The sequence below is a fragment of the Urocitellus parryii genome, chromosome 1 (assembly GCF_045843805.1).
Source record: "Urocitellus parryii isolate mUroPar1 chromosome 1, mUroPar1.hap1, whole genome shotgun sequence".
Taxonomy (NCBI): domain Eukaryota; kingdom Metazoa; phylum Chordata; class Mammalia; order Rodentia; family Sciuridae; genus Urocitellus; species Urocitellus parryii.
This window is the reverse complement of record NC_135531.1, coordinates 9,150,667-9,166,853: the sequence shown is the minus strand read 5'-3', so window position 1 is coordinate 9,166,853 and position 16,187 is coordinate 9,150,667. Positions and strand designations below refer to the sequence as shown.

Genomic DNA, 16,187 nt, shown 5'->3' with positions numbered 1-16,187 from the left:
CACTCAAATATTTTTCAACTTTAATTCATGAGTTTTAACTCTTTCTTGGGAGGGCAGCTTTAAAATCAGATGAAATATTTCAAAGGACATCAGAAAATTAATATCCCAACTGGACTATTCCAAACCCCACAAGAGTCTGCTTGGAGTTTGAACTGTCCACATACTCTTTAAAGTATAACTTCATCAAGACTCAGTTCTATAAACTCAGTTTCAAAAGCTCTTCTAAGAATATGTAACAATTCTACAAAGCACCTAAAGAGAGCCAAAAAGTGCTTAAAAAAAATCATTTACTAATATTTCCTTCTTCTATAAAGTCTTTCCAATGGGGTTCACAATGAAACTTCTAATAGTGCAAAGTTGGTTACCGTGGTGCACATCTGAAATGCTGTGACTCAGGAGGCTGAGACAGGAGGATCAGCCCCAATTTGAGGTCTGCCTCGGCAATTTAACAAGATCCTTTCTCTAAAAATAAAAAAGAGCTGGGGATACAGTTCAGTATTAAGAGTGTCCCTAGATTCAATCCCCAATACTGCAAAAATAAAAAACAAACCAAAACAACAACAAAAAATTCTAATAGTGGAAATATAAAAAGATTTAGGTTTAGAAAACCAAAAAGTAATCCTTAAGTCTATATACTATCAGTGGACAGGACATAATACATATTAATCAGAAAATAATATTAAGACAATGACATTCCTACAATAGCTGAAACAGCTAAAACAGTAAACTAGAAAATAAAATTATCTACTTTTATTAAAAATATTATTCTAAAGATTCAGCTAAAACAGTAAACTAGAAAATAAAATTATCTACTTTTATTAAAAATATTATTCTAAAGATTCTAAATAATTTCTTTTTCTTCTTTTGGTACTAGGGATTGAACCCAGGGGAGCTTAACGAGCCACATCCCCACCCCCTTTTATACTTTATTTAGAGACAGGATCTCACAAAGTTGCTCAGGGTCTTGCTAAATTGCTAAGGCTGGCTTTGAAATCACAATCCTCCTGCCTTAGCCTCCTGTGCTGCCGGGATTACACGCATGTTTCACTGTACCCAGCTTCACCTATTATTATTAGGTTCTAAAATTATTTATTTATTTATTTATTTATTTATTTATTTATTTATTTTAGTTATAGGTGGGCACAATACCTTTACTTGATTTTTATGTGGTGCTGAGGATTGAACCCAGTGCCTCATGCATGCTAGGCGAGTGCTGTACATCTCTGAGCCACAACCACAACCCCTTCATCTATTATTTAAGCCCAGCTAAATGATTATTCGTTTACCAACAAAGCATTTGAAATCAGATAGCCTTTGTCATAAGAACATCACAAAGTTAATAAAGTGCTCTCTAAAGCTCCATAGCCAGCATTACCCACCTAATAAGGGAACAACGCCAGAAGCTATGACATAAGGTACACATAGGGAAAGCAAGAGCACAGAGATCACTGGAGCTGCCAATTTACGAATGATGTAGTGAAGGTCAATGTTCCGGATGCCATTTGCATAAACCTAAAACAATAAGAAAAAATTAGAACAAAAATACTTAACAAATTCTTCCATGCTATTTGTCAACTCAAAAGGATTCAAACTGGTTATTTTTTCCTACAGTCAAGGCAAATTGTGGAGCATAAACATAAACCTTGTTCTGGAAAGTTTTTAAAAGGAGTATATTTACTTACTAACACTGTGCAGTTAGCCACAAATTGTGAAATAAGACAACACTAATATAATCACAATTTTTACTATCCTTGCACTAAAACAGTACCAAATAACATTCAGTAATTACACAATTGAATACTACAGAACTTGAAGTATTTTTTCACAAATCTTATGTAAGAGTGATCTGTGTTATTATTCAAAACTATTTAACAGGCCCAGTGGCACACACCTATAATCCCAGTAGCACGGGAGGCTGAGACAAGAGGATTATAAATTCAAAGCCAGCCTCAGCAACTTAGCAAAGCCCTGAGCAACTGACCTTGTTTCAAAAGACAAAATAAAAAGGGCTGGGTCTGTGGTTCAGTGGTTAATTGCCCCCAAGGTCAATCCCTAGTACCCAAAAAAAAAAAAATTCATTTTATCTAAATGTGACAAGAAAATAATGTAAACAGGAAATGTTTCCAAAAAACTGAATAAATCAAATTTTAAGAAACAAAAGGTATTTTATGTTAAAAAAAAAAGCAGAAAAGAATTCTACAGTTAATTTATTTAAAAATCCAAGAATTTCTAACATATTTCCTTCACCTTCTCAAGAAAATTCTACTGAAAAAGACTGCAAAGGAAAGAATAGATGGAAGTGGGAAAACCCTGAAAATAAATGGAAAATACTAATGAAGTGCAGAATGCTGTTTTTTCCCCTCTTGCCCTAATCCACAGCAATTATGTCCCTCACAAATCAGGATGTAGTGTTTCTCAAACCCCATACCAGGGATTTGAAGAACAAGCAGGCTTAATCCTTCAAAGTTTTACTTTCACCCCCAAAGAAACCTAGTTCATGCAAATGCATTGTAATTAAAAAAGAGGGTATCCCAATATTTCTCCATCAAGCCCAACCATTCCATTTTCATACAAATGTACAATCATGCCATAAGAAAATAATGCATTTTAAAGTGAAATATTAAAAAAAAAAAATCAATGATGTTTCACAGCCTCCATTAAACCCTTATTATCTCCAAACTATGCAAGGGCCAGAGTCTCAGCCAGAGACTATAGAGTGGACTGGCTCACACTCCTATCCTGAATAGATATGCTGCCATGGGCGCCCAATCCCTCACATGCCTAATGGACTTCTAAATTAGTTTGTACTCTGGAGACACATGTGAACACACAGTAATTCCCTTGCTCCCCCAACCTTTGCTCCTAAGAATAAAAATCTCAAGGTACAGGTAGTTTCCCCCAATTTTCTTATGAACAGAGAGCTGAGAACTACTGCCTTTACTTCCCATACATCAAAAGGGAGGCAAACTTTCACTGCAGCACATTTGTAAGACCTTATTTATTTGGCACTGAGCTAAAGATTGAAGAATTAACCTTGAGGACATTTTCTAGACAACTAAAGCTTAAAGAAATAAGTACCAAAATCACACATTGGCTATTCTAGATAGACATCTTTTTAAATGAATTACTATACTCACTAATCTGATTATCAGAGCACAATCTACTTTTTTCAAGGCTATCATGCCAACGAACAAATTATTTCACAGTTTCTAATTCAGTAATAATCTCAGGTGTTATATAACTAGAATATTCAACCATTTTGCCTTTCTAGTCTATTTTTTCCTGGTCTTTTCTTTTACTTATTGCCTCAAGTAATGGCTTCCTTTCCTCTCTCTACTATAGGTTTAGTAACATGAATAATACTAAGCTTCATTAGAATCCCTGCTCTGGAAAAGGCACGTATGACATATTGGCCTCTATTTTGGACACATATTCTAGGCATTTTATGTTACTGGTTAACCTTTTAAGCTGAGGCTTAAAAGTGGCTAATGAAAATTCACGGTAGTATGTAAGATCAAAATATGCCACCCCTAAACACCTACACTTCTTTGGTATAAGGAGAGCTGAAGGCAACTGAGCAGCACAGGCAGAAAGTATTCTGTCCTTCCTCTATTTTCCTAAAAGCGAACACAAAGACGAAAGGTAGCCTACTCGTCTCCCTCACTGAAAACAACAAAGGTTAACTACTAAAGACCCTTGTAGTCTGGCATACCAGAGGAAACTACAGTAACAAGTTTTACTAAACTAGTTTTTTATTTGCCTTACTCCAATACATCATTCCTAGATCTCAAAATCTTTCCCTTTGACCTTTTCCTTCTTTAAAAATTTAATATTCTTTGTTGAAAATTCCAGAATTCAAAGCTGTTTAAGAATTACATATTTCCCAGGGCATAAATTATTTTTTCTCTCCTAATAATAAAACTATCCTCTTTAAAAAGTTATATGTGCTCATTAACCCATTCTGTCCCATCTTCCCAGATGTGGATCACCTGTAAAAACTTAAAATTGAGCAACACATACACCATTTACTGTACCTTTGCAGTGTTATGTTTTTAGAGTCCCATTCTTTTTACTACAAGTTACTTTTTACTGAATCCAACTGAACAGAACATTACATACATATGTAATATATGGAATGCATTCATGAAAGTATTTTCTAGTACCAGCTTGTCATTTAATTTCAAGAACAGTGTGTGTACACAACACACACACACACACACACACAAAATACATATATATTTCCAGTGTCCTATTCATAGAACAATCTGTATTCTTATATTTAATGGTAATAGAGACTATAATAAGCCTAGATTACAATTTCCAACCTATATTAATACATCTGTGTCAATATTTTTTTTAAATATCCACAGAATTGAAACTTGGAAGACAATGGGTTAAAAGAAAAAATAGAAAGTGGACACATAAACAGCTTAATTAATCAAACATAATCACAAACCCATTTCAATATATCTTTCTCAAAACTGATCTTGCTTACCTGTTCAATTACAGTTTTCAACCACCACTGAGGACCCATCAACGTTATAGCTGCAATGATTTTGGCATGCAGGACTCCAAGTGCCCAGTCCTAGGATAATAAAAATCATTTAACACATTTTTTGCTGTTATTTTAACAGTAAACCTGGCAGAAAGGCAATACAATTTTCTCTTATTTCACACTTCAAAAAAGAAATTCTACAGAATTGGTAACAATTTGACCAAAAGATTAACATATACTGCAAAATCCAGGGAAGTTTTCTCCAAAAGCCCAAGTTTAGTGTTCCTAAGAAAAATCATCCTTGAATCCTTTGATCTATATCATTTTTCCAAGAAAAATAGAAACTAAGTCTAAACATTAATGGCGATCTCAGTAATCAAATAAAAAATGATATAATTATTTTTATTTAAAAAATATATACTTTTTTTTTTAGTTTTAGGTGGACACAATGTCTATTTTTCATGTGGTGCTCAGGATCAAACCCAGTGCCTCATGCATGCTAAGTGGCACTCTACCACTGAGCCATAACATCAGCCTGCTATGATTTTATGTAATCAAACCATCCTGGGCTGGGGTTGTGGCTCAGTGGTAGAGCGCTCGCCTCGCATGTGCAAGACCCTGGGTTCGATCCTCAGCACCACATAAAAATAAATAAGTAAAATAAAGGTTAAAAAAAAAAATCTGGGGCTGGGGATGTGGCTCAAGCGGTAGCGCGCTCGCCTGGCATGCGTGCAGCCTGGGTTCGATCCTCAGCACCACATACCAACAAAGATGTTGTGTCCACTGAACACTAAAAAAATAAATATTAAAAATTCTCTCTCTCTTAAAAAAAAAATAAAAACCAAAAAACATCCTTATACTGCTTTACTGGTTTGACTGAGTCAAAATAAGACTATGGAAACAAGAATGGCCTAAAGAAACTCCTCCAAAGCCTCACAGCTTTGAGCTTGGAGCATTTGCAGTTTTCTTGCTGAACTGTATTTTTCATTCCCAATGTTACTGCACGTCAAGTTCCTCATGGCACCACTGGCTGACCTGCTAACCTCATCTCTCCACCAGCTAGCCAAAGTGCTTACCATTCCTTCCCCTCACCAAGTTGTTTCTTAAAATGTACATCAGATCCTAGAAGTAGATGGATTTCATGCTTATAACCCTGAAATCCTTAACATGGCACGTATAGCCCTTCATAACCTGGGCTATCTTAAAAATATACACACATTAAAAATGTAACACATAACACTGAGATCTATTATATAAAAGTGAAGACGTTACAAAGAAGGCTGGAGTATTCTGTTACTGCTACCTCAATCTCTCTCCAGCAGTAACTACTATTGGTATTGAATATATACTCTGTGCTTTCCCTCATGCATTTATCTGAAGCTATATGTCCAACTGAAAACACATGTGTCATTTTGATGTAGATTTTGCTCATCCTGCCTAGTCTCTTCACTGTCCACCATCTTGAGGTCAATGCTCCAATTTATTGGTTTGATTGAATAGTAATATGTATCTTCCTAAAAGAAGTGAGAAGTTGAAACACATACTGAATTCTTGCATGTCCTCAAACATCAATGCTCATCCTGCCAGGTGAAACAAGTGGTATTTTGTTTGGGTGCAAGAAGTTTGGTTTTCGTCCCCTTTCTCTTAATTCTCTTTAATTCTATCTTATGGCTTTCAGTGTAAAGAAAAAATGGTCCAAGAGCAGTATAATTTTTTTTGAAGCTTTCAAGATTTCTCCTTATTCTTAGATTTTTGCCAGAATATACCCAGATATATATTTTTCTCTTCCATCTTGTCTTGTTGATTTTAGTATCATCAAATGTGATCAAAACATTTCAACCTTCTTCAATATAATTAAAATTTTCTACATTTGTTTCAATGTTCAATGTTGCTTACATCTTTCCCTTCCAGAAGCCCTGTTATCTTTGTGTTTTTACTCCTAGAAGATGTTTATCTTTCCCCTCAATTTTCTTTCTTTTTTTTTTTTTTTTGTGGTGCTGGGGACTGAACCCAGGGTCTTGTGCCTGCTGGGCAAGCACTCTACCATTCCCCTCAATTCTTCATTCTTTGATTTTGTTCTTGTGCTTTAAGGTTCCCAAACTGAGCCCCTGTGGTGACTGCTATATTAATCTGCTGAATTTCTTCAAAATCCATGCTACAAAGCTCCACAACCATTGTGTTCTGCTGTTTTCACGTGAGTGTGTAGATACTGCACTCCATCTCCTGTGTGTTTTCTTCTCTCTGGCAGCTCTCACCTTTGCAAGCAATTGTCACTTGCATGTATTCTGATTGCCCTGCCTAGCCTTTCTATGGCTGCTGAGCCTTTTTTAGTAAAAGTACTTGTCTAACCCAGGTCTCACTGAGAACATTCAGTATTTCATTCCTGCAGACCTTTGGAATTCCAGAAAGCCAACAGTCCTCTACTAAGGAACATGGAGAAAGCCTCTCTTCTTCATATCCATTAAGGCTCACAAGCTAGGAAGATTAAACTCACCAATTCCTTTTTTTTTTTTGCCTTTTGGGAGTCCAGAAGGCCAGGTAAGATTAAGGCCCACCACCCAGGTTCCCAGATTGCTGAAGTTTAAGCTTTTTCAGGCCAACTGCTCTGCAGTTCTTGTCCCAAGAACAGGATCAGCCTCACTAGTTCTGCTAGAATTCCAAATGATCCCAATATCCCACAGACCTGTAGCCACATGCCACAGGAGAGTTAAGCAGCGTAAGATGCTTAAGCGTCAGGGATGGAGAAGACACTGTTCTTTCTAATACTTAGGAGTTTAATACAGACCCTCAATAACATGCTACACATATACATTTACAGCTTGTGTTTTTTCCTCTACATATGAACATGCCTGAGAATCATCCGCACTAAAACAAGTTCATTTAATTCTTTTTAACTAATGTAAAAGAACTGATGAACTTAATTTCCTTTAGTTATTTATTTTTCCTCCCTCAGTGCCAGGGACTGAACCCAGGGCTCACACATGCCAAGCAAGTGTTCTACCACTGAGCTACATCCCCTATCTGTGGACAGAATTTCAAACAGCAGATGTATCCCATCTTATTTAGCCATTCTCTACTGACAGGCATTTTAAGTTGCTTCTTTTTTTTTTTTTTTTTTTTTTGCCATTATAAAAAATGATGTATGAGCAGAAGCAGCCTTGTGTTTCTTGCACACACACAGATGTCACTGTAGATTATAAAAAGTCGTACTGCTGAGTCATAATATTTCAGCATTTTAAAAATGTAATCATGTAAAAGAATTCTCCAACATGATAAAGACTTCCTAGGTCAGACTACTAAGGACACACATGTAACTAAACAAATTGTGCTTATTATTCCATGCAAAAAGGAAGCACACACAATACAGGGAACTTGGGGCCACCTAGAGAGGGTAAAAAAGAGCTTATTATAGGATTTCAGCTTGTGTTAGAAATCTGGGTAAGGATTTAAAAAGGTGTGGCTTTGCTCTGTATCAGATGCTACTAAAAAGCAGAATAAGTTGTGATTTGCTATCTTATCTACAAAAAAGGACAGCCTGAGGCCAAAACCTATAACTGGTAAAGAAGCAGCAATCATGTTAGCAGGACATTCTGTGGTCTGGACAATGCTCATGTTCAATATGAGTTCAGATAAGATTGCAGAGGTAGTCTTGCTTGTCCTGCTCTATCTTGGTCACACAGTGACTTTGTATGATGTTGACACTCTGTGAAACAATGTTTATGTTCAACAGAATTTCATGGTCTGGCTGATGGTAGCAGATTAGCTCCTCCATGTCAGGGGGGCTATTCCCCTTTTCAATGCTGCACACTACATAACATTAGGAAGCATATAATATTTGTTTGCCTCATTTATTGTGATATGATCACTGACAACGTGAGGGTAACATTTTCCTGACCCCCTCCAATGCAAACTTGTATTTTCCTTTGAGACTACTCATCTACAAATTGATACTTGAACAGCATGTAAATAATCACTTCTCCATTGTATGGATGTCAAAACATGCACGAAACCTGCCTGTATCCAGCAGGATGTGGTAAAAAGCAATGCTGAAGACTTGTGATGCAGCATCTACTGTTTATAGGAACACTGATTTCCCGGAAATGTTATCTTAGAAGCCCAACAACCTTGGGTTACAGAGTTGTAAAAAAGCCCAGGTACATCTAAGAGCCCTCAGACGGTAACCCCAAATGGGTGCCAACAACCAACCAGCATCAACCCTAACAGTAAGTGATGACATGTCCAAAGAGGTCATACCACCACTCTTAAATCACCCCTAGTCATTGGACTTCCCAGGTAAGGCCACACATGTATCAGAAACAAAACAGGTAAGCCCCTCTCTGAATTTCTGACTCATAGACTCTGAGTGTTCTAAGCCATTAAGTTATGGGGGTAACTTGTTATATAGCAATAGTAACTGAATATCCATAAAACTTATAGCTTCATTAAGTCAATATCCATTGACAAGCCTTGGAATGAATGAATGAATGTATGTATGTATGTATGTATGTATGTATGTATGTATTTATTTATTGGGGGTGTGTGTGTGTGTGTATGTGTTTGTGTGAGGGGTGGCAGTCTGGGGACTGAACTCAGGGGCATTTAACCATTGAGCCACAACCCCAGCCCTTTTAATTTTTTGAGATAGCATCTCACTGAGTTGCTTAGATCCTCACTAAATTGATGAGGCTGGCTTTGAACTTGCAATTCTCCTGCCTCAGCCTCCCAAACTGCTGGGATTACAGATGTGCACCACTATGCCGAGCTAGGATTATTCTTTTTTTAGGTATTACAAAAGAGTGGTTTTCTAATTCTGTTAATCCTTCTACCTTTATTAGCTGGCATTATTCTCTATTTAAAAACTAAAAAAACTCCATTTTCTTCAATTACTGATTCTATCTGCTCTGTAATGCAACATTTACAGAAAGAAATAATATAGGCTTATTTCTCTTTAGTACTCATTTATCTTACTAATTCTAGAATATGAGTCAGACTGGATTAGATTATGTATTCTCTGTCTTATTTCCAGATCTGCCCATTAGTTCCTACCTGGAATATACTCTTCCTTTCTTACCCATCTTCAATATTGTGCTAATTAAATTGGCTTAGTTATTATCTCCTATAAAAAAATCACATCTGAAACTAGCACACCTAAGCTAAATACTCTTCTACATGATGCTATAGCTCCCATGCTTATCATACAAACTACCTATGCACCTGTCTAGCTTTCCTACCAAAATATAAGTTCCTCAGGTTCCTGCAGTGGCCACATTTTGAGCTGGGTTACACAGTTCAGAGTCTGGGCACACATTAAAGTGCTTTCTGTTTGAGCTTTAAGATTTTTGCTTTGATATATGGGTTCCATCAGGCTACTCTTTTTTTTTTTTTTAAATATTTATTTATTTATTAGTTCTCGGTGGACACAACATCTTTGTTGGTATGTGGTGCTGAGGATCGAACCCGGGTCGCAGGCATGCCAGGCGAGCGCGCTACAGCTTGAGCCACATCCCCAGCCCAAGGCTACTCTTTTTTAATGAACCTGAGACATTTGGGGAAATATGATGTCAATTATTCAAAAGTATTAAAGTCTTAAAGTCAAAAAGAGCAAAAAAATTTACATTAGCTCAAAAATGAAAAGATCAGCCCCATGCAGTTGGCTGTAATCCCAGCAGGAGGGATTACAGCCTCCTGCTGAGGCTGAGAGAGGAGTACTCCAAGTTCAAAGCTAACCTCAGCAACTTAGCAAGACCCTGTCTCAAAATAAAAAATAAATAGAGATGGGGATGTGGCTCAGTGGTTAAGTGCCTTGGGCTTCAATCCCTGGTACAAAAAGAAAAAAAAGAAAGAAAGAAAAGAAGGCAGAAAGAAAAAGAAAGAAGGTCAACACATTAGTTTGTATCTTTAAATATTAGAGAAGCCTGGATATTTTAACAGGGTATTTTAACCTAAAAAGTAAGCTCTTTTAAAGAAATTATATGACCTAAAATTTCTGAAAGCAAAAGATTAATGGAAATTATTTATATAATTTTAGAAAACAAGGAGCCTTTCTAAACCAACTGGTTACAAATCAAAAATCACTTAAAATTATTCTTAATCATTCACTTAAAAGTATTCTTTCTGATCCCAACTATTTAAACTATGATCAGCAAAAGACAAGTATTTACCTGCCATGGATAAAAAAGAGGAGTCTGATCCAAAGGAACCCTCAAGGGAGCAACAATAACCAGCTCAAACAGGAGCCCCAGAAGGAGTGGGACAACCCCAGCCAGCAGCACAGCAACTATCAAGGTCTTCATTATCTATTAGGAAGCAAGAGACCATGGTCAGTAAGATGATCTTCCTGACTTTTAGACAAACTCTTTATTCCATTTGGAGGTTTATTTTTTTTCTCCTTGACCTAATGCCTAGACCATTTTAAAATACTCATGCATATTTTTATGTTACAAGTTCAAATGAAATTTCCTGGTTCCATCACTATGAGAACTCAAATTATAATGAAAACTTTAAAACTAGTATTCATTATAGCTAGAAAAGGTATTACAGAAAATTCATTTTATTATAAATTAATAATAACCTGGTAACTATGTGATTTTTTTCTCAAAATTCCATTCTCAGGTTTAGACTTCTGTTTGTCTAAGAAAACACTACTGACTGGATGAGAACCCTGGTCCAACAGTCCCTTCTATAGGCTGATCCATGACCCCTGAAGTAGACTGGTATAGGGAAAGGGTTCTGCATAATCCTAGTTAAAGTAATTATCAAGACGTTCAAAATTGGCTCCCTTTGTGGCAGCAATGGTCCATATCTGTCCATTTAGTCACATGGCTAGTGTATTAATGCAACTCTAAAAGCTGAACCAAGTGGCAAAATGAAAATAAAAGTTGAGGGAGTGACATATGCCAATTTGTTATATTATGTGCATTTATAAATATGTAACAACAAATACAATAATGATATACTCCAATACACCATTAAAAAATGTAGAGAAAAAAAGAAAAAATTGACATTATGGAAAGAACAACTATGAAATTCTGACAATGAAATCAGTTTTGGGAGACCTCTTTTTAACGTAGCCTCAGTGACTATTTCTGTTTCAATAACAGACCAAATGTGATATTATACATGGAAGACAAAGTACTTGCTTCTTTATACGGCAATGTATTATGAACACATAATAACTGTACATAGATGAAAATGTCAAGTACACTGATTTGATCATTATATTCAGTATACATATATTATACATGGCAATTTGTACAGTTAATGTCAAAATAACAAGCTATAAACATAATTGTGTTTTTCTTTCAATAGTAATATTAAATGGACAAACTTCAAGTGACATCAAACTACAAATTTGGATGCAAAATTACAGTTGATTACACAAATGAAAAGTCATGAGCAGTGACTTACACATATTTACAAGTCATAGCCAACATTACATAAATCCAGACATTAATCACCATATTTGAAAAATCATCTTATATTTTTTTACCCTACAATTGTGATCAACAATTTTGAGAGAAATAATTTCCATTACTTATTATACTTTCACATTAGCCAAGACTTTCCTATATAGTTAAAGGAATACAATTAATATGAAAAAAAAATGCCTAGATCCTGAAGTTAAGACTTTACATATTCAAACAGATTTTAAAAATAATATTTTGGAAAAAATACTAATAAAATAAAATTCTACTTAAATACTCAATTTTCAATTGAGTATCTCCTCTCTTAAAAATGCAATTAATCTCCACAAATAAGTTTTCCTAATTTTAAATTATCTTGTTTTCAAGGGTCTTTACCAGGTCACTTAGTTTTTCTTTTAACCCTCAAATACATTTGAGTATAGGACTGTAATTCTTGGAATGAAGCAGAAACGACTATCTTAAGAGTTTTTTCTTCCAAATTAAAAAAAAAAAAAAAAACTACCACTATAATGAATGAAAGTAGGAATGGGAGAATTAAAGAAATGACTAGAAAAATATTCATTACACCTATAAGAAAGATGAATCTTTAATTACAAAAACTTACCATAAGGGACCATTCTTTAACTTTTTGGAAGATCACTCTTCGTCCCTGAGGCATCCATGCCACCAACACAGTCACCGCCCTTATGGTTAGCCAGCAAACATACAGACCACAAGCAGCTGTATAGAGCTCATGGATTTTGGCAGTTCCAGTCCAAAAGGACATTAACCAACGGCCAGCAAATACTGAAAATAAAAAGGCTGACAAATGAGACAAGTGGCTAGGTAAAGAGAACTGCATTCTGATGTTTTATTAGTATTTTCACATTGGGGGGGAGCCTTTTAGAGCACAAAATTATATGATTAAAGCAAAAGCAAAACATAAGTCAGAGGGGATGAATTCTCTCCAAGATAATGCACTCTGATTTGCCATGCCAATTACATGTTCTTCCCAGCCTGACAGAATTATTTTCACTGTCTTTAACCAATTGAAATCATTATGCACACAGCAGAAAAACTTTCTACCTTTATTCTGTTATTTGTTTTGTCAACACTTTTTAAAATTTAGCAACATTATGATTTAAGTAACTTTCTTCCAAATAGCTCATTCACCAAAAGCTAATTTTAATAAAAGGTAGGCACAATAACATTTTAAAGCACAACAGTAAAAGAATACCATATTAGAAGCAATTAAGACCACCTAAATATACTTAAAGGTAAGACAGAATTGACAGCTATCTAAGAGTCGAGAGAAATCAATTCTACAGTGTATCCAGACAATCTCAAAGATAAGATCATTTACATAATTTGTAACTTTATTTACATGATGACTTCTCAGTAAGACTAGAGTTAACAAGACTCAAAATACCTAGTGAATGTTTACCCTATAGATTGCCTTCCTAATATGGTAGTGTTGTTTTTGAACACCTAAAAAGGAGCTGGTAGTTGGACTAGTTTTCCATATATTACCTCATTCATCCTACAACAACACGCAGACCCACTATAGACACAATCTTCATTTTAAAGATAAGGAAACTAGACTCAAGTCAGGTGTGGAGATATACCTACCATCTTTAATTCCAGCTACCTGGTGGGCTAAAGCAGGAAGACAGAAAGTTTGAAGCCAGCCCAGGCAACCTAGTGAGACCCCCATTTCAAAATTTAAAAAATAAAAAGGTTGTAACTCAGTGGTAAAGCACTTGCCTAGCATATGCAAGATCCCAGGTTCAATCCCTATTACAAGAAAGAAGGAAAAGGAGGGACAGGAGGGGACAAGAGGAAGAAAGGAACCAGGCTCAGCAACAGAACCTTCCCCAACCAAAGTTATACAAAGTGGAGCTGAATTTAAATTCATGTCTTCATCTTGACCACTGATTACACTGATTCCAAATTAAACTAAACTAGCTCAACAGTCAAATGTAAAGTCTTACAAGTCATTGTGAGGATGACCACAGACTTCTTACAAGTCACAAAATAGTATGGGTATGAAAATAATCCTTTTTTAAAAGACAAACACAGGGTTGAGTTATAGCTCAGTGAGAGAGCACTTTGCCCAGCATGAATAAGAAAGGCCCTGGTTTGAAACCCAGGGGGCGGGGGGAATATCTGTAAATTTTACATGAGAATGTGATCTGAGCTGGGTATGTGGCATATGATATAAAATAAGCATGTGCATGTTAATTTGAAAATATCAAAATCATCAATAATTCCATAGAAATATCTACTTTCTACATATATTTCTACTCTAGAGTTTGTCTTTTTTTGTTTTGGTGCTAGTTTTACATTTAGTGACCACCTTCTATTCTATATTTCTCATCAAAAAAGTGTTGAGAGGGTTAGTTTTTAGTTTGCAACAACGTTATCAGTTAATATGTAACTAATGAAAAGTAACTTATTGAGGTCAAACAGCATCTGTATACCCTCTAACTATATCTCAGTATTCCTATGACTAAAATTACTTTCCATTATATGGTAGAACCTGATTAAAGGGAAACATTTACTTAAAAAAAATGTTTAATGAAACTAAGTTCCTGGGGATTGAACTCAGGGTTGCTTTACTACTGAACTATATACCCCAGTCCTTTTTATTTTGAGACAAGGTCTTGTTAAGTTGCTGAGGCTGGACTTGAACATGGCAATCCTGCTTCACTCAGCCTCCCATATCACTCAGATTACAAGCATGAGCAACAGAACTGGGGAAAAACTAAATTATTCAAGTATAAAAATAGTTTCCTTTTGTTAATTTTTAAAAAATATTTATGGTTAAAAACATGAAAATGAAACATTAAAAACTATAAATGGTTTTTAGCAACATGTTTAGTACTACCTTGTCTTCAAGTTAACTAAGCTTTGTCATTTTAATACCCGTGATATAAGTTGGAGTAAACTTCAGAGCAAAACCTTTTAGTTTTTTTGGTACCAGTGATTGAACCCAAGGGCACTTAACCACTGAGTTACATCCCCAGCCCTTTTCTAATATATTGTTTAAAGACAGGGTCTCTGATTTGCTTAAGGCCTCACTAAGTTGCTGAGGCCTTCCAAGTCGTGGATTACAAGTATGCACCACCACACACAAAATCTTCAAGGCCAAAAATCATTATGCTTTAGAAACTAAAAAAATGAAATTTTATTTATTTTATTACAATAATAATAATAGGAATTGAACCCAGGGATGCTTAAAAACTGAATCACATACTCGGCCCCTTTTTTAATTCTTTGAGACAGGGCCTTGCTAAATTGTTGAGGTTGGCTTTGAACTTGCAATGCTCCTGCCTCAGTCTCCCAAACTGCTGGGATTACAGATGTGCACCACCATGCCCAGCCGAAATTCTTATTTATTTATTTTTACCAATTGGGAGATTTAATAATAATTTCTTCAACTTACAGGGGCAATTTTTTTTTTTTTAGAAACATCACTTGAAATTAATTTTCCTAGTTTCTCTTGCCCAGCCTAAAGATTTATGGGAATAAACATTTAATATAAATTTTATTTATATAAAATTATATTGATGGGCTGGGGATGTGGCTCAGGCGGTAGCGCGCTCGCCTGGAATGCGTGCGGCCTGGGTTCGATCCTCAGCGCCACATACCAACAAGGATGTTGTGTCCGCCGAGAACTAAAAAATAAATATTAAAAATTCTCTCTCTTTCTCTCCTCTCTCACTCTCTCTTTAAAAAAAAAAAAAAAATTATATTGAACTGGTGTTATAATCAAGAGAACAATACATTTATGTCTGATAAGAGTTGAAAGTAGCTTTAAGTATTTTTCTTAGTGTTGAAAAATCTAATATTTCTATACCTTCTACTTAATGATTACTTAAGTGGTACTTAAGTGGTTATCATGGTCAACATGATTTAGAATTTTCTTGCTGGATATAAATGAGGAGGACTAAATTATTCTGCAACTCTGTCACTGGTTTTGGATTCTATCCCATTCATTTCCGACCTCCAGAGAAAATTATATTAAACCGCAGTGTATACTTTTTAAATGAAGAAACATTATCTATTAAAATATCCAACAAATCTTAATGCCAGAGAAGATTAGTACTTGTGAATACCAGATGATAAAGAGAATAAAGTCTAGATTCATCATGCTCTCTAGGAACAGTATACAATAGATGGGAAAGATAATTATATAATGAAAACAAACATAATTCATATTAAAACACTGGCTTGGAAAACTGATACATCATACAAATTACTTTTAGAAAATCCACCCTGTAATATAT

The 16,187-nt window shown here is 35.4% G+C and overlaps 1 protein-coding gene across 2 annotated transcripts in view; it reads right to left on the bottom strand.

Moving 5' to 3' along the window:
* The window catches only part of Marchf6 (membrane associated ring-CH-type finger 6), a 79,772-nt gene that overhangs the window by 10,170 nt on the left and 53,415 nt on the right, over positions 1-16,187 (bottom strand). Inside the window, exons 21-24 of one of the 2 annotated variants that reach the window (XM_026397081.2) lie at positions 12,524-12,720; positions 10,657-10,791; positions 4,496-4,585; positions 1,380-1,512 (exon numbers count right to left, since the gene is read on the bottom strand). In XM_026397081.2, the coding sequence (XP_026252866.1) occupies positions 1,380-1,512; positions 4,496-4,585; positions 10,657-10,791; positions 12,524-12,720 (555 nt within the window). The remainder of the gene's footprint in view (positions 1-1,379; positions 1,513-4,495; positions 4,586-10,656; positions 10,792-12,523; positions 12,721-16,187) is intronic. The other variant, XM_026397082.2, reaches the window with a different exon arrangement.